We start from the raw sequence: 27831 nt of genomic DNA, 5'->3' as shown, positions 1-27831 counted from the left end.
GGGTATAAAAGGAGCTTCTCTGAATTGCTCAGTCATTCACAAGCAAAGATGGGGCGAGCTTCACCTCTTTGTGAACAAGTGCGTGAGAAAATGGTCGAACAGTTTAAGGACAATGTTCCTCAATGTACAATTGCAAGGAATTTAGGGATTCCATCATCTACAGTCCATAATTTCATCCAAAGGTTCAGAGAATCTGGAGAAATCACTGCATGTAAGCGGCAAGGTCGAAAACCAACATTGAATGCCCGTGACCTTGGATCCCTCAGGCGGCACTGCATCAAAAACCGACATCAATGTGTGAAAGATATCACCACATGGGCTCAGGATCACTTCAGAAAACCAATGTCACTAAATACAGGTCGGCGCTACATCCGTAAGTGCAACTTGAAACTCTACTATGCAAACAAAAGCCATTTATCGACAACACCCAGAAACGCCGCCGGCTTCTCTGGCCCCGAGCTCATCTAAGATGGACTGATGCAAAGTGTAAAAGTGTTCTGTGGTCCGACAAGTCCACATTTCAAATTGTTTTTGGAAATTGTGGATGTCGTGTCCTCTGGGCCAAAGAGGAAAAGAACCATCTGGACTGTTATGGACACAAAGGTCAAAAGCCACCATCTGTGATGGTATGGGGCTGTGTTAGTGCCAATGGCATGGGTAACTTACACATCTGTGAAGGCACCATTAATGCTGAAAGGTACATACAGGTTTTGGAGAAACATATGCTGCCATCCAAACACACCAAGTCTTTTTCATGGACACCCCTGCTTATTTCAGCAAGACAATGCCAAACCACATTCTGCACGTGTTACAACAGCGTGGCTTCGTAGTAAAAGTGTGCGGGTACTAGACTGGCCTGCCTGCAGTCCAGACCTTTCCCCCCATTGAAAATGTGTGGCGCATAACGAAGCGTAAAATACGACAACGGAGACCCTGGACTGTTGAACAGCTGAAGCTGTACATCAAGCAAGAATGGGAAAGAAGTCCACCTACAAAGCTTCAACAATTAGTGTCCTCAGTTCCCAAACGTTTATTGAATGTTGTGATGTAACACAGTGGTAAACATGACCCTGTCCCAGCTTTTTTGGAACGTGTTGCAGGCATAAAATTCTAAGTTAATGATTATTTACTAAAAACAATAAAGTTGATCAATTTGAACATTAAATATCTTGTCTTTGTAGTGTATTCAATGAAATATAGGTTGAACATGATTTGCAAATAATTGTATTCTGTTTTTATTTATGTTTAACACAATGTCCCAACTTCATTGGAATTGGGGTTGTAGTAGCCACAGCTGCTGCAGACATGGAAATATAAAAACACAGCAAGATGTAGTCGGACAGACACAAGGAATTCAAAAAGTGAAGTTAAAAAAGGCAGACACAGATGTGGCAAGAGTGGTAAGGAAGGGATGACAACAACTTGAGAAAAAGAGGAAGCAGCAAGTGACAGGTACAATGAAGAAAGATGCAGGAACAGGAAGTGTGTGTGTATCAACAGGAAGCAGGAAAACAAAAATACTTGGAGACACATGAACACAAGAAGTCTCAGTGGCAGTTCCAATTTTAGTTCTCGTCCAGATCTGTGGTGACGGATCCAAATTGTCTGATCATTTCAGTATTTTTGCACAAGCATTGCAATTTGCAACACGACCCTGAACAATAACTGTAGCATTAAGCAGTGATGCTAAACACAAAAGGAAATGGTGATAGATAGCTAACATCTTCTTGTGCGCAGTACGCTTCATTTAGTGCATAGAGAGAAAGGGCAGGGTAAATTTGCAACTTTTCCATCTCAGCTTTTAAGGAGAGAAATCAAACACACCACATTCATCTTTTAGTTTGATGGCAAATTTAGCCACACACATTTTGACTAGATGCAGCAAAAATATACAACGTACTAGTAACAGTTCATCATCCAATGTTTGTTGCCACCTAGTAAGAGTGGCCAGTCTGTGTGTATGTGTGTGTGTGTGTGTGTGTGTGTGTGTGTGGGAGGGTGGTCCTCTGTGTCAGACAACAGGGTATGTGTGTGTGTGTGTGTGTGGATATGAATGCGTGTGTTTAAAACTGTACCCATCTAACAAAACCCATGGCCCCAGCAAAAAAAAGCGCACTACAGGCTCTATTCTTGACAGGAAATTAACAGTGTGTGAAGTAGCGGGCCACTACAAAATGTAATAAAACACGTTTTTATGAGTGGTTGAAATCCACGATGTTGACAGTATATGGCGGTGAGTAGCCAGATTTACATTAATTAGTCTATCTCCCAATTAAGTTTACAACGGCACACCCTTGGACATCAGACAGTGTCAGTATTAATATGGATGCTGGTCTATCAAACCTGTAGATAAGTTCGGTCTATCACTATAATTACTATATCAACTTATCGTTCAATAAATAAAATCAACTAGGGCTAAGTGATTAATCGAAAATTTCATAGAGATTTTGATTTTGGCTACTCATAATCAAAATAGTGTTAAGAAGGAAAACAATGACTGTGCTGCGGCACCGGTTGTGTATGTAAGCTAAGGTAACATGGGTCCCCCTTCCAACGATCCGATCCCCGGCTACAGAAACTGGCTCTAGGGACGGGGAATTTCATCTCTCTGGCAGGGAAGGAGCCCGAGCTTGTGTGTGAGGTCGAGAAGTTCTGACTAGATTAAGTATGGCTCGCCTCCACGCACGGCTTGGGCTCTGTCTGGTACCAGTCCTCTTGAGAGGGGCTGGACTCTCTTCTTACTTATTACTTATTGTATATACTGTACATTCTGGTCCACCATCCGGCGTCTCAGGAGGGGGAAGCAGTGCACCATCAAAAATGTGTATAGTGGGGATGGGGTGCTGCTGACCTCGAGTCGGGACATTGTGAGTCAGTGGGGAAAATACTTTGAAGACCGCCGCAATTTCACTGATACGCCTTCCCATGAGGAAGCAGAGTCTGGGTTCTCTGAGGCGGGCTCTCCTATCTCTGGTGCTGAGGTCACCAAGGCGGTTAAAAAGCTCCTCGGTGGCAAGGCCCCAGGGGTAGATAAGATTCGCCCGGAGTTCTTAAAGGCTCTGGATGTTGTGGAGCTGTCCTGGTTGACACGCCTCTGCAACATCGCGTGGACATCTGGGACAGTGCCTCTGGATTGGCAGACTGGGGTAGTGGTCCCCCTTTTTAAAAAACAGGGACCGGACGGTGTGTTCCAACTACAAAGGGATCACACTCCTCAGCCTCCGTGGTAAGATCTATTCAGGGGTGCTGGAGATGAGGGTCCGGCGGGCAGTCGAATCTCAGATTCAAAAGAATCAGTGTGGTTTTCGCCAAGCCCGTGGAACAGTTGAACAGCTCTACACCCTCGGCAGGGTCCTCGAGGGTGCATGGGAGTTCGCCCAACCAGTCTGTGTTGTCCCTCGGGGCGTCCTGTGGGGGGTGCTTCGCGAGAATGGGGTGCCAAACCACCTGATACGGGCTGTTCGGTCCCTGTACGACCAGTGTCAGAGTTAGGTCTGTATTGCCGGCAGTAAGTCGGATTCATAACGGGACAAGTCGAAAGGAAAAGAAGAAGATTAATAAAGTTCAATCGCGATGTTTTCTATTCGTTTTATCTTAATGTAAGTGTATCTCTCCTTGCATCCAGGACACTGCCCCTAATGGCCAAGGCGCACACAGCAGAAACAGCGGGTATTTATTTGTATTTTGCATTTGCATTTTTATGTACACAAACGCTCCCCCCCAACTGTTTGACATGAAATCAGACTAGAATGTTCCTGTTTTAGGTTACCGGAATTTCTCGTGTATAATGTGCATCCCCCTCCCCCAAAAAAAGAAATAGTGCGCATTATACATAGGTATAGGGGGAAATGGAAAAAACTTTCTCATTTTATAAATGTATGCCACCATCTAGAGGTTATGAAAAAGCTGTACACTTTCATTCCAAAATGCCACCGCCCCATAGGTTATGAGAAAGGTGTACACTTTCATTCTAATATGCCACTGCCACCTAGTGGTTATGAAAAAGGTGTAGCCTACACTTTCATTCCAATATGACAGGGGTACGTATGACTGCAGATCTGTATAGTTGTGCTCATAAGTTTACATACCCTGGCAGAATTTGTGAAATATATATATTTTTAAATATGACTGATGACTGAAGAACAACCATCATTATCTTTATGGTTATGTTTTGTTTAATGATCATGCTTTTCTGAAATACTTGACCGTTTAATTTGAATCCCATTAAAATAAAATGTAATGTGTTTCGCCTGGCCCATCATGTTTTCTTTCAAAGAATTGTACACATCTTACAAATTATGCTTGGGTAATTAAACATATGAGCACAACTGTGTGTTTTCTCATTTACCAAATAAATGTAGGGCTGTGAACTTTCAAAATAAGCGCAAGTAAATAAAAAAAGTATTAAGTGCTCAAAGTGTTTCACTTCAGAACATGTTTTTATCATGTGGGTAGAAGCAAAATCATGCATTGTGAAATTGCATTATCAATAGGAGAAGGGTTTTCCAGAATTTTGAGGTCAATTTTGGGGGTGCATATTATACACGGGTGCGCATTATTCGTGAGAAATTACGGTAATTAGGATTATCAACACTCATTCTATTTTCTAAATGTCAGAATTTTTAGAGTTTTTTTTAAACAAATATATAAAATCGAGGGAGGCACAGTTGACGACTGGTTTGCACATCTGCCTCAAAGCTCTGAGGACACAGGTTTGAATCCGGCCTCACCTGTGTGGCGTGTTTATGTTCTTCCTGTGCCTGCATGGGTTTTCTCCGGGTACTCCGGTTTTCTCCCACATTCCAAAAACAAGCATGGTAGGTTAATTGGAGACTCTAAAATTGTCTATAGGTGTGAGAGTGAATGGTTGTTTGTGTACCCCGCCTCTCACCCAGAGTCAGCTGGGATAGGCTCCGGCACGCCCACGACCCTAGAGAGCAGTATGCAGTATGGAAATGTAAGGATGGATTTGTAATAGACAATACAGTCAGCCCAGGCGTGCCAATGCTTTTAGCCATGGCTGTATTTAATAAATTATTTTTTTATTTCGATTTTTTAATAGATTATTATTTTACTTGTTACTAATTTATGTTCTTGTTGTTGTATTAAGTTATATTTAAAGTTGAGTTTTGGTAGTTAAATAAATACTAACTTTTAAAATCAATGAATAATTGTGTTTATTAATCGTGATTTTAAAAAATCCATCAAAATAATCGTTATCATTACTTTTTCCATAATCGCCTCTACCTAAAATGGACACAATAGTTTTTCCGGACTCAATAGTTAGTTCCCAATTAACACACACACATGGAAAAGTTACCCGTTTATGAAGCATAACCTCAGCGACACAGTTTATTCAGCCTTCAGCGGACCAACCACAAAGTCCTGCAGCTCAAGGGCAGGCCTTATTTTTCATGATCTCAGAAGCATAAAAAAACATCGACGATATTATCGTTAATCATGATAGTTTTTGGGAAAATATATAATCTTTAAAATATTGTCATTGTGACAGGCCTATAGATAACGATGCAATGTATCACAATATCAATATTCCACACCAAGTGTCCTGGATGGTCTATCAATAACAGACCACTAAAGCATGTGATCTGGAGTCGCCCAGGAAACGGTCGTTAGGGATGGGAAGAACAACAGATTAATAAATACATACATTTATTGTTAAGAAATGTGTTGTTTGTGTGGAATTGATTGTTGATTTTTTGTGTCTTGACGCATTTGATTCAAATGGGGTGCCTTATTTGGCTTAAAAATACAGTAGTAAAGGCACTGTTGAGTAAGTATAAACGCTTTGTCATCTAAAAACAGAAATTACACGAATTTGAGCTACATCAATCCACATCAATTTAATTTCAATTTTCAACTGGCAATTGAAAAAAAAAAGTGACTCATTGTACTTATTTATTTATTTATTAATCTAACACAAAACATTGCCCGATTCTCCATAAAAAAATTTGGGCTCTGATGAAAAATATGTGAAATTGATAGAACGAGCCACAGGATTGATTTTGATAATTTGATTTAATTGGTGGGGTTTACATGACGTGAAAATTTTGTAATGTGGATCAGTAAAGACACATGAGCTCACTGCCACAATCAGTCAGGACCATGACCACAATCCATCGAATGATCAATCAGCCATATTGTCCATCCATCCATCCGTTTTCTGAGCCGCTTCTCCTCACTAGGGTCGCGGGCGTGCTGGAGCCTATCCCAGCTGTCATCGGGCAGGAGGCGGGGTACACCCTGAACTGGTTGCCAGCCAATCGCAGGGCACATAGAAACAAACAACCATTCGCACTCACAGTCATGCCTACGAGCAATTTAGAGTCTCCAATTAATGCATGTTTTTGGGATGTGGGAGGAAACCGCAGTGCCCGGAGAAAACCCACACAGGCCCGGGGAGAACATGCAAACTCCACACAGGCGGGACCGGGGATTGAACCCGGGTCCTCAGAACTGTGAGGCTGACGCTCTAACCAGTCGTCCACCGTGCCATCCATCCGTGTCCATCCCTCAATCAATTTTCACTACCACTTATCCTGTTCAGGGTTGAGTGCTGGAGCCTATCCCATCTGACTTCAGGCAAAAGGCAGACTACACCCTGAACTGGTCGCCAAGTCAGTCGGAGGGCACATATAGACGGACAACCATTCACTCTCACACTCACACCGAATGTCATATTATAACATGGAGAATTATGTATTGTTTAGAGGAACAAAGCGTGTGACGTCAGGAGGAAAACACGCCAAATGCTGTCACTGCTGTTTGCCTGTCAGATCGCATTGTTTTTAACTCATTCATGTCAACTAGTAATGTGCGCATCAAAAATTTAATATCGAGACATCCAATGCCAGATCTTTATGATGTAAAATTTATTATCAAATTAAAAAATCGATACTTTTGATACTTAATGCCTGGATCAGACTAGAAGACAAATTTGGTCTTTCACCATTGCACTATATCAGACTACTGCCATCAAATCTTGCCGTATCTCGTGCAGACAGTGGCAACACTACATGACATCAATTCCGATACCACCGCATCCCGTTTTTTACAATCACTGGGCTTTATCTTGTCAAATCAAACACTGGCGGGAGAGGACATTCATTCACAGAGTGCTTGAAGTATGTTCACACACTTTTAATACGATACGGCTAACAAGCAGGTAGCAAAATGTTATGTAGCCTAGCAAGCTAGTGCTAGGACTAACGGTTGTACGTGAACATGCCGGCGTTCTGATGACTCATGCTCTAAAGCTTTGGTAAAAATTGCTTTGCACCGTGAATAAATGTTGACAACGACATGCAAGTATTGACAACGGCAAGCACGTGAGGTGATGCGCCGGTCATAATATGCAATCCAATTGTTCGACATCAAGGTGCGCTGTCGAAGAGTTGTCCCCGATATGGCGCACGACACGGAAGATATCCCCCCAAAAAAATCAAACATGCTATACTTTTCATTTTGGCATCGTAGGGCTATCGTTGGGCCAAATCGTTGGTCGTGGATTATGTTACACTGCAAGAAGTTTTGTTGTTCCCAACAAAATATGCCAGGCCCAATCTGGGAAATCAGCTGCGATAGCTAATGTCGGGGCTAAAATTCTGTAGTCTGATCTAGGCATACGCAAGTCATTTAAGGTAATGTATACTATTTGCAGGAGAACAGTGGAAAGAAGCTAAACAATTGAGATCTTGTCAAAATGATACACCATTGGTGAGAACTACTTTTTTTTTTATATGCAATGCCTAAGCGCAAAAGCACGCCGCTCAGTAAGTCAGTCACTCAGTAGACAATAGCAGACCAAAAACAAAGTCATTTGTGGATTTATTTCAGATCCGCAAACAGCCAAGACGTGCTTTATGATGTTTGTAAAGGAGTTGTGGCAACACAACAAACCTTGTGGAAAGCCTCAGGATAAACCATAAAACAGAACAGGAAAGCACTGTCAGGTGCTGCTGCGAGGGGAAAAAAGATGTCTCTTGGTCTGTCACAATAACAATTTTTTTAAGACGATATATTTTTCCCAAAACTGTCACGATAAATGATAATGTTGTTTTTTAAATGCTTCTGAAATCATGAAAAATAAGGCCCAACCTTTTTTATTTTATTTTATTTATTTTTTGCTTTTAAAATCAGTATTGTTTTAATTATTATTTGTCTTTTGTAATTTTTGTTTTTACTCTGTGATATGGATCCCCCTGCTTCTGAAAAAAAGACTAAAGAGCTGCAAGATTAGTCTGGATTATACAGAGCCTCTATTCCGATTATAATCGGTTAAGAAGCCCAAATTGTTGTAAAATGATCCATCTGAAAACCTCAATCAGAAAAAACAGGGTGAATCCGAAAGGAATTTCATTCTTTTTCACAGGGGCGGAATAATACTTTTGCCAAACCGATCAGAAGTAAATTTGTGCCATGTATACCGTCATTCAGAATAGAGCCGGTAAAAGCTCTGTCTGCGCATGCTTCGTCTCAACGTGAATGCGCGGTGACGTCATTGTTTATGTCTGGTGTAAATATGGGTGCTCCCGACGGAGCTCGTATGCAACAGAGATCTTTTTAATTACTTATCAGTTGTTTTTAATCAAGTGGTTTTTTTTAATTAAATAAATAAATAAATAAAAATACATGTATAATAACAATCCATCTTGATAAATGACGTGACGTTCACAACGAAGTGCGCATGTCACGTGGCTGTTCCAATTAAATGTAGTGTACATCATGTATACACACGATCGGAATACATCACATCACTTGTAAACAGTTGACCAGAGATCTTCAATCAGAATGATTTCATCCATCCATCCATTATCAGAGCCGCTTATCCTCACAAGGGTCGCGGGAGCGCTGGAGCCTATCCCAACTCTCATCGGGCAGGAGGCAGGGTACACGCTGAACTGGTTGCCAGCCAATTGCAGGGTACATACAAACAAACAACCATTCGCACTCACATTCACACCTACGGGGAATTTAGAGTCTTCGATCAACCTACCATGCATGTTTTTGGGATGTGGGAGGAAACCGGAGTGCCCGGAGAAAACCCACGCAGGCACGGGGAGAATATGCAAACTCCACACAGGCGGGGCCGGGGATTGAACCCCGGTCCTCAGAACTGTGAGGCAGACGCTGTAACCAGTCCTCCACCGTGCCGCCAGAATGATTTCAATCGGAATGAAAAAAAAAGTTTCCCTGTAAACCCAGCTACTGTGTGGTTGGAGACGAGCCATTCACCTGTCAATCAAGCCCTTCACCTGTCTATCAAGCCCTTCACCTGTCAATCAAATATACATTCGCTGGAGTATACGTTTGTTTGTGTTAATTGGGCACTAACACACACAACTCGGACATTTTAAACGACTTCGCTGCGGTGGAGCGAGCTGTTTAGCTCCTTAGCTCGCTAGCTCATTAGATCGCAGGCGAGCTTGTTAGCTCATGGCCAGCCTAGTGAACACAACAAACAGTTAACTTTCCCTTAAGTGTCTCTGTTGTGTGAATTGTCGTCCTGCATATAGCTGCATGAGTTGTAACTTTAGAGGTACAACAATTAATCGATTAATTGACAACCAATCGATTATCGACAACTATTTTGATAATCGATGGATTGTTTAGAGACGACTGTTCAACCTAAAATTGTCCAAAATCTCAGAATTTCAGCCTGTCAAAAGTAAATATTTCTGAAGTCCTCCATGAAAGCAGACTATCTTTGTTTAATCAAAATAACATATTTGTAAACATTTGCTTTTACTCTGGAAAACAACAATCAACATTTCTTTCCCATTTTCTGACGTTACGGACTAAACAGTAACACTGGGGAACACACTTTTTTTTTTAGTTAAGTCTGACAGCTGTTTTTAACTCATTTTTGGGAGCGGAATCCAAAACTGATCTCAGTTTTTCTCTATCATGTAAAGTGTTTGAACAAAGTGGAACAAAGTAAATATATACCTATGTAAATAAAACATTAAGATACAATAGTTACAAGTTTTGAAAACTAAAAAAACAGCATCAAACGAAATAGAACTTGCAACGGTATGCCCATGGTTACAAGGTTAAGAGAAAAGCCAGCACAAATCCTCTTAATTACTACTATGCTAGCTTTCTGTTTGCAGATATTGATAGTACTGACCTTTTGGGAGCTGCACTCACCTCTCCAATTCTGACTGGACAAACAAGTTGCCACATAGCTGTAGATGAGTCCAATTATAATCAGCTGGCAAGTCTTAATCAGAGGAATTTTGCTTATCTCGAGGGCAAGCTGTGGAGAAAAAAACTTGACGTGCTTGAAAAAAAATGACTGCAATTTTGGAATCAGCATGCCAATTTTAGTTTTAATCGCCATAAAAATCTAACATTTTTTGTTTTTTAAAAATTTTTCCCCAGTGAAATTGTATGTGCATTTTCTGCACTGGCAATTTGGAATAATATCCTGTTTTTGAGTAAAGGGTTTGGAAATAAAAATGTTTTATATGATTCATCGATTAACCCCAAAAAAAGTTGACAGATTAATCGATTATTAAAATAATCATTAGTTTCAGCCCTATTTAGCTTGGCGTAATAATGTGTGCCACTGACATAATCTTACACAGGCAAAAAAGCCTAGCTTTATTCAGGTAAGTTTTCCTTAAGAATTTATCATTTAAAGTGGATTAGCGTATTTGCGATAAAACAGCAATGGTAAAGTTATTGTGGCATTTCTTAAAATTTAATTAAATACGGTATTTACTGGCGGCATGGTGGAAAACTAGTTAGCACATCTGCCTCACAGTTCTGAGGACCGGGGTTCATATCCCGGCCCCACCTGTGTGGAGTTTGCATGTTCTCCCTGTGCCTGCGTCGGTTTTGTCCGGGCACTACGGTTTCCTCCCACATTCCAAAAATATGCATGTATCGGAGACTCAAAATTGCCCGTAGGTGTGAATGTGAGTGCGAATGGTTGTTTGTTTGTATGTGCCCTGCGATTGGCTGGCAACCAGTTCAGGGTGTACCCCCGAAGATAGCTGGGATAGGCTCCAGCACGCCCGCGACCCTAGTGAGGAGAAGCGGTACGGAAAATGGATGGATGGACGGCATTTACAAGCAATTTCAATTTGAGTCACCCGGTACTATAAAACAACAAGTGCTTGACTTCTACCTCAATATACTTCCAAGTTTAAAATAAATAAATTGCTCTGAGGTCTTGAGTTCTTTATGAAGCTACGATTTGAAATACACTACTTTTTTCTTTTCTTTTTTAAAAATTATTATTTAAAAAAATTTAGATACACCAGACACGCTAGGTGTACACTCGGTACTCTGTATTGGATCGGTATCGCCAATACCAGGTTGAAACTTACTGTGTACGGGGGCGGCTGTGGCTCAGATGGTAGAGCGGGTTGTCTAGTGTCCGAAGGGTCGCCGGTTCAAATCCTTGCATGTTGAAGTGTCCTTGGGGAAGAATGAACCCTAACTTTTGCTCCCGGTGAGCATGGCAGCATCTGCCGATTGGTGTATGAACCTGTATGTGTGTGAATGGGTGAATTTGAGGCTTTGTAAAGCACTTTGGGCATTGTAATGGTGTAGATAAAGCGCTGGACGAGTAGACTTGTGGCAAATCACTTCACCAACACAGTTATTTTCGTTCTTCTTTCAACCATTGTTCAGTGATGGGATTATTTGTACATTATATGGGATATCTCGTTTGGGGTGTGTGGGCCCAGATACTCAGAATAGTATGGTGCAAACTGACTGAACAGAAGGAAAACATTCACAAACTGGTTCTGACTGCAGCAAAAGAACATCTTCCATGTCGGACATAATGCATGAAACCGTTGATTTAGGCATGGAACGATTACCGCAGTTTAAAAAAGTCACCATTACTAAACTGTCCGTAACCGGTAATAGCTGTTTTTTTTTTTTTTTTTGAGCCTTTAAAGAAAGTGCGGGCAACCAGCCAGTGTGCTGTCCAGCATGTTGTAATGGCTCCCAACTGAGTTCTAAGCAGGACACTGGCTGCTTGCTGTCAGGAAGCTTGTGCAACTCATAATGAGCACGCAGTCATGCGGAGCAACTTGACACACTCGCTCTTGCTCTCAACATTGAAATAATAGAATCAATATTGTAGCATTGTTAAAAACTGGGGGCTGTTACTTCTGTTGTTGTTTATTTTCGGTCTTCACATTGCATCCACAAATACGGATGAAAAGTGACAAATGATGGATAATAACTCTTTGGGAAGTCATCGGAGGGGATTAGATCTTTGAAGAAAGCAGTATGATACTAATGTTGCGTCATACAACTTCCGCTTTTGAAGACGGTTGGCGTATTGGTAGGGTGAATGCAAGTAATCAGCAGGAAGGCTACAGTACCGGACACCAAGCGACTTGGTCCAACCCAATTGAACTGTCGCACAGTGTGCGGGGTTAAGTAGTATATAAAGCAAATATTTTGCTAGGTTGTGACCAAAATGTATGCGAACGGTACGTACACACTAGGTACGTTCAAATGAATGGAATCAGTGAGACACCTTTAAAATATCCACAATTTCACTTGTATTCTGGCATACATCCTCTCTCTCGCAACCCGCTTCTTCCTTAACTATTAATCTATCTTTTTATGGTCTAAGAAATGTGATCAACTAAAATGTACTGTATATACAGCATCAAAGACCTAGCTGGATGCCATGAGCGAGGCGGCGTCCAGATATACAGCACAATCGCTCATGTGCAGTGGTGCGGGGATTGGCAACGGTTATTTTTATTAAGCGATGGTCTGGTCCAACTGGGTTTGACTGCATCGTGCAGTATGCAGCAGACTTAACCTAAAATTAAGTTCAGAATGGCTGGCGAAGGGGATTCACTCACTGCTATGACCCAACGAAAGTGGGCGGTGTACGGTAGGCTCGCAAACTACACTTTCAGTACTTGTTTTTTTTATTTATTTAATTGTTGGTAACAGTGACAAAAAAGTTTTTATTTTCTTTGTTCTGATTTAAAACATTTTTGGTTTTTTTTTTTACTGGTGTGCTTCTTGCATTGTTCTTTGTGATCCATATCAATGCTATCAATGATAAGTAGTAGTTTTGCTCTGTACTATTAGCCAACACCACACAAAATGCACACAACTATCTGAAGCAAAAGTGTCCTGTACTAGCTTCTTAAACAACTGCAGTGACATGTGAGGGGTTGCACATTTGGATTGTCTGAAACAAAATCAAGGGAAAAATATTCTTTTTAAACTTTCTGCAAAATGAAAAACATATTGTATGCTGACGATGTAATGGTTATACTGTATTATGTTTACCATGTAAAAGACCAAACGAGTGCTGGCAAATGTATCCATCCATCATCGTTCTTCGTCATCTTTCCCCTTTCGTAGCGTAGCAGACTTCGAACTCTGAAGTTTTATTTTCATGATAAAACATTTTTTTTACCCTGAGTCTGTACATTATTGGCAGTCTGCTGCTTCTTCTTTTCCTTTCGGCTTGTCCCTTTAGGGGTCGCCACAGCGCGTCATCCTTTTCCATGTAAGCCTACTAGGGGTCGCCAAAGCGCGTCATCCTTTTCCATGTAAGCCTATCTCCCGCATCCTCCTCTCGAAAACCAACTGCCCTCATGTCTTCCCTCACGACATCCATCAACCTTCTCTTTGGTCTTCCTCTAGCTCCATCCTCATCATCCTTCTACCAATATACTCACTATTTCTCCTCTGGATGTGTCCAAACCATCGAAGTCTGCTCTCTCTAACTTTGTCTCCAAAACATCGAAGCTTGGCTGTCCCTCTGATGAGCTCTTTTCTAATTTAATCCAACCTGGGCACTCCGAGAGCGAACCTCAACATCTTCATTTCCGCCACCTCCAGCTCTGCTTCCTGTTGTCTCTTCAGTGCCACTGTCTCTAATCTGTGCAACATGGCTGGCCTCACCACTGTTTTATAAACTTTGCCCTTCACCCGAGCAGAGACTCTTCTGTCACATAACACACCTGACACCTTCCTCCACCCGTTCCAACCTGCTTGGACCCGTTTCTTCACTTCCTGACCACACTCACCATTGCTCTGGACGGTTGACCTCAAGTATTTAAAGTCCTCCACCCTTGCTATCTCTTCTCCCTGAAGCCTCACTCTTCCCCCACCACCCCTCTCATTCATGCACATATATTCTGTTTTACTTTGGCTAATCTTCATTCCTCTGCTTTCCAGTGCATGCCTCCATCTTTCTAACTGTTCCTCCACCTGCTCCCTGCTTTCACTGCAGATCACAATGTCATCTGCAAATATCATGGTCCACGGGGATTCCTGTCTAACCTCATCTGTCAGCCTATCCATCACCACTGCAAACAGGAAGGGGCTCAGGGCTGATCCCTATTGCAGTCCCACCTCCACCTTAAATTCATCTGTCACACCTACAGCAGACCTCACCACTGTTCTGCTGCCCTCGTACATGTCCTGTATTATTCTAACATACTTCTCTGCCACTCCAGACACAATGTAGCTCCTTCTGACCTTCTCTGTACTTTTCCAACAACCTCCTCAAGGTAAATAACGCATCTGTGGTACTCTTTCTAGGCATGAAACCACACTGTTGCACGCAAATACTCACTTCTGTCCTGAGTTTAGCCTCCACTACTTTTTCCCATAACTTCATTGTGTGACTCATCAACTTTATTCCTCTATAGTTCCCAAAGCTCTGCACATCACCCTTGTTCTTAAAAATGGGCACCAGCACACCTTTCCTCCATTCCTCAGAAATCTTCTCACGTGCTAGAATTCTATTGAACAAGCTGGTCAAAACATCCACAGCCACCTCTCCTAGATGCTTCCATACCTCCACAGGAATGTCATCAGGTCAGGACCAACTGCCTTTCCATTTTTCATCCTCTTTAATGCCTTTCTAACGTTCCCCTTACTAATTATTGCCACTTCCTGGTCCACCACACTTGCCTCTTCTACTCTCCCTTCTCTCTCATTTTCCTCATTCATCAACTCCTCGAAGTATTCTTTCCATCTATCAAGCACACTACTGGCACCAGTCAAAATATTTCCATCTCTATCCTTAATCACCCTAACCTGCTGCACATCATTCCCATCTCTATCCCTCTGTCTGGCCAGCCTGTATAGATCCTTTTCTCCTTTTTTTTCCTCTCCTTTCCTGCCAGAAGATACACCAAGTACTCTCCTGCCTGCCTCTCTGATCACCTTGGCTGCAGTGGTCCAGTCTTCTGGAAGCTCCTCCTGTCCACCGAGAGCCTGTCTCACCTCTTCCCGAAAAGCTGCACAACACTCGTCCTGTCTCAGCTTCCACCACATGGTTCTCTGCTCTGCCTTTGTCTTCCTAATCTTCCTCCCCACCACCAGAGTCATCTTACACACCACCATCCTATACTGTCTAGCCACACTCTCCCCTAGCACAACCTTACAGTCGGTAACCTCCTTCAGATTACATCGTCTGCACAAGATGTAATCCACCCGCGTGCTTCTACCTCCGCTCTTGTAGGTCACCCTATGTTCCTGCCTCTTCTGGAAAAAAAGTGTTCACTACAGCCATTTGCATCCTTTTTGCAAAGTCTACCACCATCTGTCCCTCCAAGTTCCTTTCCTGGATGCTGTACTTACCCATCACTGCTTCATCACCCCTATTTCCTTCACCAACATGTCCATTACAATCTGCACCAATCACGACTCTGTCTCTGTCCAGGATGCTCAGAACTACTTTGTCTAGCTCAGCTCCTTCCAGAATTTCTCTTTCACTTCTAGGTCACATCCTACCTGTGGGCCATAGCCACTAATCACATTATATATAACACCCTCAATTTCAAGTGTCAGCCTCATCACTTGATCTGATACTCTTTTCACCTCCAAGACATTCTTAGCCAACTCTTCTTTTAAAATAACCCCGAATCCATTTCTCTTCCCATCTACACCATGGTAAAATAATTTAAACCCTGCCCCTAAACTTCTAGCCTTACTGCCTTTCCACCTGGTCTCCTGGACACACAATATATCAACCTTTCTCCTAATCATCATGTCAACCAACCTATGTCAACCTTTGAGAGCAAAAACATGGTGTTAGTACAAGTGTTAGTCCAAGATGGCGCCTACCAGTGTGGTCGCCTCGGTAACGCGCTCTCTAGTATTGTCTTTGTTTTTGTGTTTTTCGTCCGTCTTTGGAGACCTTACACGACTCACTTACACAAGGGGAGACCTGCTAACCATCAAGGAGGCTACTCCGGACTTTCTGTCACCAACTTTCGAAAATCCGCTCAGTTTTTTCCCCGAGTTACTCACCGGAGCGGCGTCTGCGGTTTTCGGCGCATGGAGGCGGAAGCGGCGCCACAGAGGGAAACGAGCCGGCATTCAGGTGAAACTCCGCAAGAGAGGACACAGATTGGCGTTCCCGTTGATCCAAATCGCGAATGTACGGTCCCTACCCAACAAAATGGACGAGCTTCATCTTCTGTTAAAGACCAGTAAAGACTTCGGACGTTCCGCGGCCATGTGCTTCACGGAGACCTGGCTTTGCGACGCTGTACCCGATGCCGCCGTCACGCTTCCCGGCTTCAACATTCATCGAGCGGACCGCGACATGGAATCATCGGGGAAAACGAAGGGCGGCAGGATATGCCTCCATATCAATGAAAAATGGTGTACGGACGTCACGGTGCTCAGCACACAATGCAGCCCGCATTTGGAGTCGCTGTTTTTGAACTGTAAACCATTCTACTCGCCAAGTGAGTTTGCATCGTTTATGCTGGCTGGAGTCTATATTACACCGCAAGCTAACACGAACGCCGCATTGCTAACGCTCGCCGTACAAGTCAACGAAATTGAAAAAAAACACCCGGACTCACCCCTCATTATTCTCGGGGACTTCAACAAAGCTAAACTCAACCACAAACTCCCTAAATACAAACAGCACATCGACTGTCCTACCAGGGAAAATAATACTTTAGGGCCACTGCTACACTACGGTAAAAAACGCATACCGTGCTATACCTCGTGCAGCCCTGGGCTCGTCTGATCACTGCTTAATTCACTTAATACCGACGTACAAGCAAGAACTTAAATGTGCGAAGCCTACAGTGAAAACAGTCAAAAAGTGGACCAATGAAGCCAAGATGGAACTTCAGAGCTGTTTAGACTGCACAGACTGGAGTGTCTTTGAAAATTCAGCTGGCAGCCTGGATGAATATACGGACACTGTCACATCCTATATCAGTTTCTGTGAAGAGGTTTGTGTACCAACAAAATCATTTCGGACATTCAACAACAACAAGCCGTGGTTCACTGCTAAACTTAAGCAGCTTCGCCAAGCTAAGGAAGATGCTGTCCTACCATTTTAGACCGACTGTCCTACCATTTTAGACCAATGAAGCAAAGATAGAACTTCAAAATTGTTTTGAATCCACAGACTCATTTCGCACATTCAACAACAAGCCGTGGTTCACTGCCAAACTTAAGCAACTTCGCCAAGCTAAGGAGGACGCATATCGAAGCGGGGGCAGTGCCCTGTATAATCGAGCTAGAAACCATCTTACTAATGAAATTAACATTGCAAAGAGGATCTATGCAGCAAAGTTGGAAAAACAGTTTAGCGCGAACGACTCTAAATCAGTCTGGCATGCATTCCAATCGCTGACTAATTACAAGCGACGATCCCCCCAAGCTGAGAACAATAGCACACTAGCCAACGAGTTGAATACCTTCTACTGCAGATTTGAAAAGGACAGTTTCACTCCACACACCCACCCGGCCGCACCCGCGACCACAACCACACCTCTGACTTCTGCGTTAACCATCCATGAACAGGATGTGAGACGCATCTTCAAACAACAGAAGATTAACAAAGCGACAGGACCAGACCATGTGTCCCCATCTTGCCTCAAAGTCTGCGCGGACCAACTCGCTCCAGTCTTCACACAGATCTTCAATAGATCTCTGGAAATGTGCGAAGTTCCATCCTGTTTCAAACGCTCCACCATCATTCCAGTCCCCAAGAAACCTGCAATCTCTGGTCTGAATGACTACAGGCCTGTCGCTTTGACATCTGTGGTCATGAAGTCCTTTGAACGTCTCGTGCTGGACCACCTCAAGAGTGTCACAGGTCCCCTGCTGGACCCCCTGCAGTTTGCCTACCAAGCGAACAGGTCTGCGGATGATGCAGTCAACATGGGACTGCACTTCATCCGAGAACACCTCGACAGTGCAGGGACCTACGCGAGGATCCTGTTCGTGGACTTCAGCTCAGCGTTCAACACCATCATCCCTGAACTCCTTTCAACCAAGCTTCTCCAGCTCAGCGTCTCACCCGCCATCTGCCAGTGAATTTACAGCTTTCTGACGGGCAGGACACAGCAGGTCAGGCTGGGGGAGGCCACCTCATCCACACGCAGCATCAGCACTGGGGCGCCCCAAGGTTGTGTCCTCTCTCCGCTGCTCTTCTCTCTCTACACGAACGACTGCACCTCAGCGAACCCGACAGTCAAGCTCCTGAAGTTTGCAGATGACACCACTGTCATCGGCCTCATCAAGGACGGTGACGAGTCTGCATATCGACAGGAAGCGGAGCGGCTGGAGCTGTGGTGCGGCCGACACAACCTGGAGCTGAACACGCTCAAGACGGTAGAGATGATCGTGGACTTCAGGAGGCATCCTTCGCCACAGCTGCCCCTCACGTTGTCCAGCTGCCTTGTGTCAACCGTCGAGACGTTCAAGTTCCTGGGAATTACAATATCTCAGGACCTGAAGTGGGCGAACAACATCAACTCCGTCCTCAAAAAGGCCCAGCAGAGGATGTACTTCCTGCGGCTTCTGAGAAAGCACGGCCTGCCACCGGAGCTGCAGAGACAGTTCTACACAGCGGTCATCGAATCAGTCCTGTGTTCTTCCATCACAGTCTGGTTTGGTGCTGCTACAAAAAAGGACAAACTCCGACTGCAACGGACAATCAAAACTGCTGAAAGGATTGTCGGTACCCCCCTACCCACCATTGAGGGCTTGCACGCTGCCAGAACTAAGACAAGGGCGTGCAAAATCCTCTCGGACCGTCTGCACCCCGGTCACCAGCTCTTCCAGCTCCTTCCCTCAGGTAGGCGCTACCGATCAACGCAAACTAGAACTAGTAGACATTCCAACAGCTTCTTCCCTCTTGTGATCAACTTCTTAAACACCTAACCTATAATTCCATTACAACAAGCTGGCAATTTTTTGACTTGAGTTCGTTGTCACATTTCTGTGGGGCCAATTATGTATTACTCGTGCACTCACTGTAGTTCTCTCGCCATGCTGCACTATTTGCATATACTGGCCACTCATGCCAGAGTAGCATCTGCTCCATTTGCACACTGATTGAGGAGTATCTGTAACATTTGCACAACCAACAATTGTCCCAGATGATCGCACTACTCGTCACTTTAAACCGCATACACTCCTTGAAGTCTCAGCGCCCTTTGCACAATGGTCATTGCACCGGACTATTGCAATATTAGTCGTTCGAACTGCTCTAAGTGCTAGAGGACTCTGCATCTTTTTGCACAATTGTTTTTTGTCAATGTCTTTATGTCTCCAAAGTGTTCTGTAAATTGAGTGTCTGTTGTACTAGAGCGGCTCCAACTACCGGAGACAAATTCCTTGTGTGTTTTGGACATACTTGGCAAATAAAGATGATTCTGATTCTGATTCTGATATCAATGCTTATAACTTCCAGTAATATTTTAAGAAAAAAATATGATCGTAGAGCATGCATCTTACAGTATGTCACTTTATGTTCAGATAGTAACTAATTTGGGATTCCATTAGGAGCTATGCCAACTCCAGTATTTCACTCTCCAATGCAATGACAGGTGTCAAGCCTGTCACTGTATTTATAGTCAATCGCAAAGCCAAGATGATTAAAAGTAATGTGACGCTCTATGACAAGGCTCGACAGCTTTGTTTGAGATAAATCCCAATTTGCCATGTTCTGTTCTCTGGTTCAATTTACAAACCCAAATGAGAAAGCGTCAGCTGATCCGGAATGCTGATGCGAGGGTGGTCGGGGTGTCTCACAAGGCACCAACTCAAAGTGAGGGGACATACAAAATAGCTGAGTTTAATTAATAAGATATGTTTTCTTTTTTATGTAAGATGCAGACCGATTCAATATTTTTAGATGGGAATGTTGTTCAAATTTCAGTGTACCTTATTTAGAAAAGTAATCAACTCGGGCTGAGCAGTCAACAAATCTTGAGGCTGCATGCTAGACCTGGTTACATTTAATTAGATGTCAAGGGTACAAAATAATGATTCTTGTAAAGGCGGCACGGTGACTGACTGGTTAGTGCATCAGCCTCTCAGTTCTGAGGACCGGGGTTCAATCCCCGGACCCGCCTGTGTGGAGTTTTCATGTTCTCCCCGTGCCTGCGTGGGTTTTCTCCTGGCACTCCGGTTTCCTCCCACATTCCAAAAATATGCATGAATCGGGACTCAAAATTGCCCGTAGGTGTGAATGTAAGTGCGAATGGTTGTTTGTTTGTATGTGCCCTGCGATTGGCAGGCAACCAGTTCAGGGTGTACCCCGCCTCCTGCCCGATAATAGCTGGGATAGGCTCCAGCAGGCCCGCGACCCGAGTGAGGAGAAGCGGCTCAGAAAATGGATGGATGGATGTCTATATACACCCCACTTTTCACGAAAAACAGTCTAATAATAATAATCATTCCATTCCATAACACTGAAGAGTGTGAAATTTTGGAACTTTGACAAGAAAAAGTGCAATGACATTACCTCCAAAATGAGGACAATCAAATGTATCCTTAGACTAAAGTGCAGTAATGTGACAATGATTGTGGTGGACATGGTAATGCTTCAAAAGACCATACAAAATATAATGATTATTATTATTAGACTGTTTTGCGTGAAAAGTGGGGTGTATATATACATCCATCCATCCATTTTCTGAGCCGCTTTTCCTCACTAGGGTCGTGGGCGTGCTGGAGCCTATCCCAGCTATCATCGGGCAGGAGGCGGGGTACCCTCTGAACTGGTTGCCAGACAATCGCAGGGCACATACAAACAAACAACCATTCGCACTCACATCCACACCTATAGGCAATTTAGACTCTCCATTTCATGCATGTTTTTGGGATGTGGGAGGAAACCGGAGTGCCCGGAGAAAACCCACGCAGGCACGGGAGAACATGCAAACTCCACACAGGCGGTGCCGTGGATTGAACCCCGATCCTCAGAACTTTGAGGCTGACGCTCTTACCAGCCGTCCACCGTGCCGCCGTATATATACATTATCATCACAATTTAATCTGTGTGTTATTCAGCAAAATTTCAAATGCAAATATTGAGTACACCAAAAAAGATTAGGTTTGTTTTCAGTACACAGAAACACACTATGGGCTCTATTTTCATTGACGGCGCATCTGCAGCTCAGTGTAAATCCTGGCGTATCCTGATTTTCATGCAATTTGCATTTTCGTGCTTGCCAGTTTGCCAGATCAGTCCGCGACAAGCTGGGCGTTCTGCTGCGGCGAGGATCTGTTCTTGGAGATGCGCCTGGCGGAGTGACAATTTGGTGGCAGAAAGTCAATCTAAAGTTACACCCAGACCATGCCTAACTTTTGCCACACCCTAGACCGCTGGTCTTACCCGATTTTGGTGAATTTGATCGGGGGACAGTCAGACATAGATGACGACCTACATGGACATGTGTAGTAAATATCAGACGTGTTCCATTAATAAATTTGTGAACACCAGGCATCAAACCCTCTGAATCATTGTAGAAATCAATTCATTGAACGCATTACTCACTAACTGATGCAGAACCGGACCCAGAAGCAGTAGCCAAAAAAGAAAGGTCATGATTCAAGACATACAGTGTCCTTCTATTTTAAGTGGAGCAACATATTACAGGCTTTATGATGGTGATGAACCGTACTGACCAATCACATGAGAATTCCGTCATCCTTTCAGTCAATCAAATCAGCATCACAGGCAGTAATCACTGAAATCACTGACTGCGCGCAGACCAGACAGAGACAAGGAGGGAGAGATTGTGCGTAAGTTGAATTAAATACGGATAAAGATCAGAAAATGACCAACAAAGGAAGAGAACATTTGGAACAAACGGTGCTTAAAATGTAACGGCCTGAGTCATTTTTGTTTGCACTTCTCTGTGGAATGTTCCCAATGGGAGCTTTTATTAAAACAGCACATGTATGTGAAATGCCATTATGAAAAGAAACTAATGTTTTGAACAAACATAACCTCTAAAACGGTTCAGTTAGGATTTGTTCAATCAAAATATGTAAAATTGTTTGAGACTTCTCTGTTGTGTCACGATTTGTCATCTATGACGAGAAAAGGGGAAATTCTACCTTTTTTATTTTTCTGAAGTTAAGCACTTTATTTGAAGACGTATAACTTTCTCTTTGTATTTACTTGCTCTTATTGTGAAATCATAATGTAGCCTTACTTTTATTTAATAAATGAGAGAACATTACACAGTTGTGCTCATATGTTTGAATACCAGGGCAGAATTTGTACAACGTGTACAATTCTTTATAATGCTCTAATACCATTATATTTGTGGGATAACTAACATACATTATACAACCCAATTCCAATGAAGTTGGGATGTTGTGTTAAACATAAATAAAAACAGAATACAATGATTTGCAAATCATGTTCAACCTGTTCAAAATGATTAATATTTTTTTTAGCAAATAATCATTAACTTCGAGTTTTATGGCTGCAACACGTTCCAAAAAAGCTTGGACAGGTGGCAAAAAAAACTGAGAAAGTTGAGGAATGCTCATCAAACACCTGTTTTGGAACATCACACACGCTGAACAGGCTAATTGGGAACAGGTGGGTGCCATGATTGGGTATAAAAGGAGCTTCCCTGAATTGCCCAGTCATTCACAAGTAAAGATGGGGCAAGGTTCACCTCTTTGTGAACAATTGCGTGAGAAAATAGTCGAACAGTTTAAGGACAATGCTACTCAACGTAGTTCAGCTGAGGAGCTAAGGTCTGAGCCCAAGCGAGCGTGTGTGTTTTCCTCGGCCCGATCAGAGGAGACGAACACCGGCTGGCGTGAGGCTGGCCGGCGGGACCACTCTGATAGTCCGATACAGTCAGTTGGTGGGGGGGGGCTTCCATTCCCAAATAAATATTTGCAAAGTACAGTCTGCTTTTTTTTTTTATCATGCAAACACATTTAGAGATACCAAATACTTCACAGTGCTGTATTTAAAAACTGACTAAGAGCTGTACATGAAGTCATGTATTTTTTATTTATTTATTGACCCTTATCCTAGTTAAGGTATTTGCAATGTCAACCTGGCTGCAGACAGCAGAGTAAAACAAAGCAAAATAGAAACAAATACATATACAAACTGTATAATGTGATATAGTAACAAGTTAAATATTATATTACATCATAGCACACGGGGAATAAAAGGTCCATAAAAGGCATGTATGTGAGCGGATATTCTCTAAAGCTGGAGAACTTGATGAAGAAAATGTAATCGCCTGAATGCCAAGACATTACAAAAACTTGTATTTTTGAATGACTACATATATAAATAAATGTAGAAGCCTGTAGATGACTATAGATGTGATTTATTGTCCTCAAATTTGTTTAAAAAGTGTGCAAGGATTCAGGCTCATGTTCCTATTGCATTGTCCATCCATCCATCCATCCATCCATCCATCCATTTTCTGAGCCGCTTCTCCTCACAAGACTGTTTTGCGTGAAAAGTGGGGTGTATATATACATCCATCCATCCATTTTCTGAGCCGCTTTTCCTCACTAGGGTCGTGGGCGTGCTGGAGCCTATCCCAGCTATCATCGGGCAGGAGGCGGGGTACCCTCTGAACTGGTTGCCAGACAATCGCAGGGCACATACAAACAAACAACCATTCGCACTCACATCCACACCTATAGGCAATTTAGACTCTCCATTTCATGCATGTTTTTGGGATGTGGGAGGAAACCGGAGTGCCCGGAGAAAACCCACGCAGGCACGGGAGAACATGCAAACTCCACACAGGCGGGGCCGGGGATTAAACCCGAGTCCTCAGAACTGTGAGGCTGATGCTCTAACCAGTCGTCCACCGTGCCGCCCCTATTGCATTGTCCAGCTGATAAATCACATCTATAGTCATCTGTAAGATTCTGTTGCACAATCTATTTAGTAGGCTTTACACGAGCAGGATTTTTGGGGCCGATGACCGAGTTTAAAAAAACGATAACCAATAACCGATCACCGATCCGATCACAAGATGGAGCCAACCTGTCTATTCAAATGACTTTTTCATTTACTGTATATACTTGTGTACTTCCATCCATCCATTTTTTGAGCCGCTTCTCCTCACTAGGGTCGCGGGCATGCTGGAGCCTATACCAGCTGTCATCGAGCAGGAGGCGGGGTACACCCTGAACTGGTTGCCAGCCAATCGCAGGGCACATACAAACAAACAACCATTCGCACTCACAGTCATGCCTACGGCCAATTTAGAGTCTCCAATTAATGCATGTTTTTGGGATGTGGGAGGAAACCGGAGTGCCCGGAGAAAACCCACGCAGGCACGGGGAGAACATGCTAACTCCACACAGGCGGGGCCGGGAATTGAACCCAGGTCCTCAGAACTGTGAGGCTGAAGCTCTAACCAGTCGATCACCGTGCCGCCTACTTGTGTACTTAATTGCTCAAAAAATTATATTTACAATAAATAATGTATCTTTGTTCATCTATTTATCCCAGTGAGGCTTAGTGACAGACAGAACAAATTAATGGTCTTCTATTAGATGGCTGGAAGTACATACAGTTATTAATGTAACCACTTTTTGTGACATTTTTGTCTGTTGGTGTGCCGTGAGATTTTTCAAATTGTAAAATATGTGCCTTGCATGTTTTTGGGGATGTGGGAAGAAATCGGAGTACCCAGAGAAAACCCACACAGGTCTAGGGAGAACATGCAAACACCACACAGGAGCCCGGATTTAAACCTGCGTCCTCAGAACCGTGAGGCAAATGTGCTAACCAGTCATCACCGTGCCGTCAATTATTATTATTATTTTTATTATTATTATTACATCCCATTGGCAAACACAGCTATGGGGGGGAGCACACAAACGATCGGGGTACGGGGTGGTCTCCAAGTGCTCACTTCACGGCATGATCTCCTCTCAAGACAACTTTACATCAACCGCCCGCGGAGATCTGCTCGCAGTTCCTTGTAAACGTAATTTGCTCGCTTCGACCACCCTGGCTGAAGCAAATAAAAAAACATAAATTTGAGAAAAATGTGGCTGTCTGTGTTCCGCCATGTCAAGACTGACTAGTGTGTGACTAGCATCCACATTTAAAGGGAATGAGAGGAGCCGCTTTGATTGCCGGTGAATGAACCGATTACTCTTCGACAACCTATGGACCAGCTGAGCCATGCAGTTTGAGGGCTCCTTTTATTTTGTTAAATCGTTGGACAATAAAAATTTATATTTTATATAAAATATTTCTCTTCTGCAGATGTTGACGGAAGTTCATTCTGGAGAAAAAAAAATCATGTTTGGTATCAGGAAAAATATAGCTAATCCGAGGACGGAGAAAAAAGCCATATCTGTTTTAATCAATGTACTTGTCTTTCGTTTTTTCTATAAGCGAAGGGGGGAATATATATATATATATATATATATATATATATATATATATATATATCAAAATCAGAATTTGTGTTTTTGTGGGGGGGAAAAATATATGAATTTTTTTTATTTACTTTTTTTTAGGGCCATATTGCCCGGTATTAGTATACATATTATTATATAATCTTTAAATTAGGTTATTTAGTAAAAGTGGGTTTGTCTGTTGTCAGGACTGCTGACAACCAAAGTGTATTTTTACAAATGTAATGGCTAGCTTGTTCTGATTGGTGGTCATCTTTTTTCTGTACATTTCCCTTTGTTTGCCAACTTTCCAGTTTTCATTATAGCGTAAGAACCCAGGTCTGTCAATGCCCATTGAATAGGGGTTCAAATGCTACATAATAACCTGATTACATAATCACCTGTTGCAGTGATTCTCAAAGTGGGCTCCCTTGAGTGGTATGCGGAGAATAGCTGAATTAAATGTTCAAACTGTGCATTATGTTTCAGTGGCCTTTTTAAAATCCAATACATTTAGTAAGTTCAGTTCAATCTTATTAATTTTTAAGCACAATACAGTTACACTTAATCTTTTAGAAATGTTTGTTTGCCAAAAAAATATTGTACTTAATTTGTGCGCAATACATTTTAATTGAATCATTATTTAAGTACAGTTTTTGTATTTTCCTATAAAGCGCAGTGGCAATGTTCAAACTGTGCACATTGTTAAAGTGGCTTACAACAATATTAAATATATTATTTTGGAATAAAGTGTATTTTTTTTTTTACATTCAGGCCTACTATACTACTGTATTTTAATATCAAAATGGTGGTACTTGAAAAGCTAAGTTTTTCTGTTGTTGTTTTTTTGACGTGATACTTGGTGTAAAAAGTCTGAGAACTACTGCACTTGTGTAGTGTACCTGCAATGTACAACTTGGGTGCCGCAGAATCAGGTGTCACAATGAACATCAAAGACGTCACAGATTCCAAGTGAAGTTTGGCACAACATTGAGAAATCCTTCATGCTAGTTTGACCGGAACATCTGCATAAACGTGACCAAAATAGTCACTTAACTAGCGTGACAACGTAAGCGATTCTCGTCTCACTATTTGTGTTGTCTGCCCTTGTGACATGAACATGTTCAAGCAACGACAACACCTGGAGAAGGGCACAGAAAGTCCACAAAGGCTTCCCTTGGTCGCCATTGCTCACGCCTTCCTCGGAAGGAATCATGGAAGCAAAAGCGAGCGAGGAATCACTTGAACGCGACCTTTTCGTCCTCGCGACGCACACCTCAGCATTACAATATCAAACCACCGCCTCCCCTCCCCGGCCGAGAGCCGGTTCCAGCCCCCACCGCTCGCACGCTGCCCTCCTCGCACCGTTCGCTCGCCTCACAGCCGATCACATACAGTACAGTACTTACAATCTTGGCATTAAGGAGGTCCGGGGGGCGACATTCGCGGCGCAGTCGGAGGCACATCCGCCTTTATCCTTCTTCTCTTCCGCGGCGAGAGTCGACTTTTTTTTATTCCTTTACCATTTCCAGATTTTTTTTTCATAAAATGTCTCAGCTGCCTTGTCGGAACCAGAGGAATGAGTCCTCTTCCTCGCTACCGGCTCTCCTCTTGCTCGGGGTTTTCCCAACCCGGGAGAGAGAGAGACACACACACACTGGAGAAGGATCAGTGCGCATGCGCAGAAAGTCCCGTCTCGTCTATTCAAGCATAAAGGCCCCAAGTACAAGTTAAACTTCTTACGTGTGGTATTTAAAACACGTATGTTTATGTCAGACTTTTCATTCATTCATTTGCTAATGTAATTATTTTAAAAAATTATAATAATAATAACAATAACAACAACAACAATAATATTAATAAAGAAATTTACTATCTATCTATCTATCTATCTATCTGTAAGAGACAAGGAATTAACATGAAAAAACAACATAAGAAAAGCCATATCTTAGTGTTCAATTTGTATTCACATTTTTAATATTTGTTTTACATGACTCATTCCTATGAGTGACATGCACGTTGACCTTTTGAATAACTGCTATAAAAATTCACTTCATCTCGTCTGCATAAAATAGAAAGTATTTACTCCATGTGTTCTTCGCCACCAGAATATTGCAAATAGAAATTTTACAGTGGGTGTAAATTTTTTTTCCCAACTATTTAGTCACGTGTTTTCCTGTTTCC

The 27831-nt window shown here is 42.8% G+C and overlaps 1 protein-coding gene across 8 annotated transcripts in view; it reads right to left on the bottom strand.

Annotated features, from left to right (window-relative positions):
- The window catches only part of rgs19 (regulator of G protein signaling 19), a 69177-nt gene extending 41888 nt beyond the window's left edge, over nt 1-27289 (bottom strand). For 6 of the 8 annotated variants that reach the window (XM_061686374.1, XM_061686382.1, XM_061686391.1 and 3 more), the window contains exon 1: nt 27057-27289. In XM_061686374.1, the coding sequence (XP_061542358.1) occupies nt 27057-27113 (57 nt within the window). In that variant the 5' untranslated portion in view covers nt 27114-27289. The remainder of the gene's footprint in view (nt 1-27056) is intronic. The other 2 variants (XM_061686411.1, XM_061686419.1) reach the window with 2 other exon arrangements.
- Nucleotides 27290-27831: the final 542 nt, after the last annotated feature.

This window comes from Phycodurus eques, chromosome 1 (genome assembly GCF_024500275.1).
Source record: "Phycodurus eques isolate BA_2022a chromosome 1, UOR_Pequ_1.1, whole genome shotgun sequence".
Taxonomy (NCBI): Eukaryota; Metazoa; Chordata; class Actinopteri; order Syngnathiformes; family Syngnathidae; genus Phycodurus; species Phycodurus eques.
Note: the sequence above shows the minus strand (reverse complement) of the source record. Positions and strands in the feature narration are given on the sequence as shown.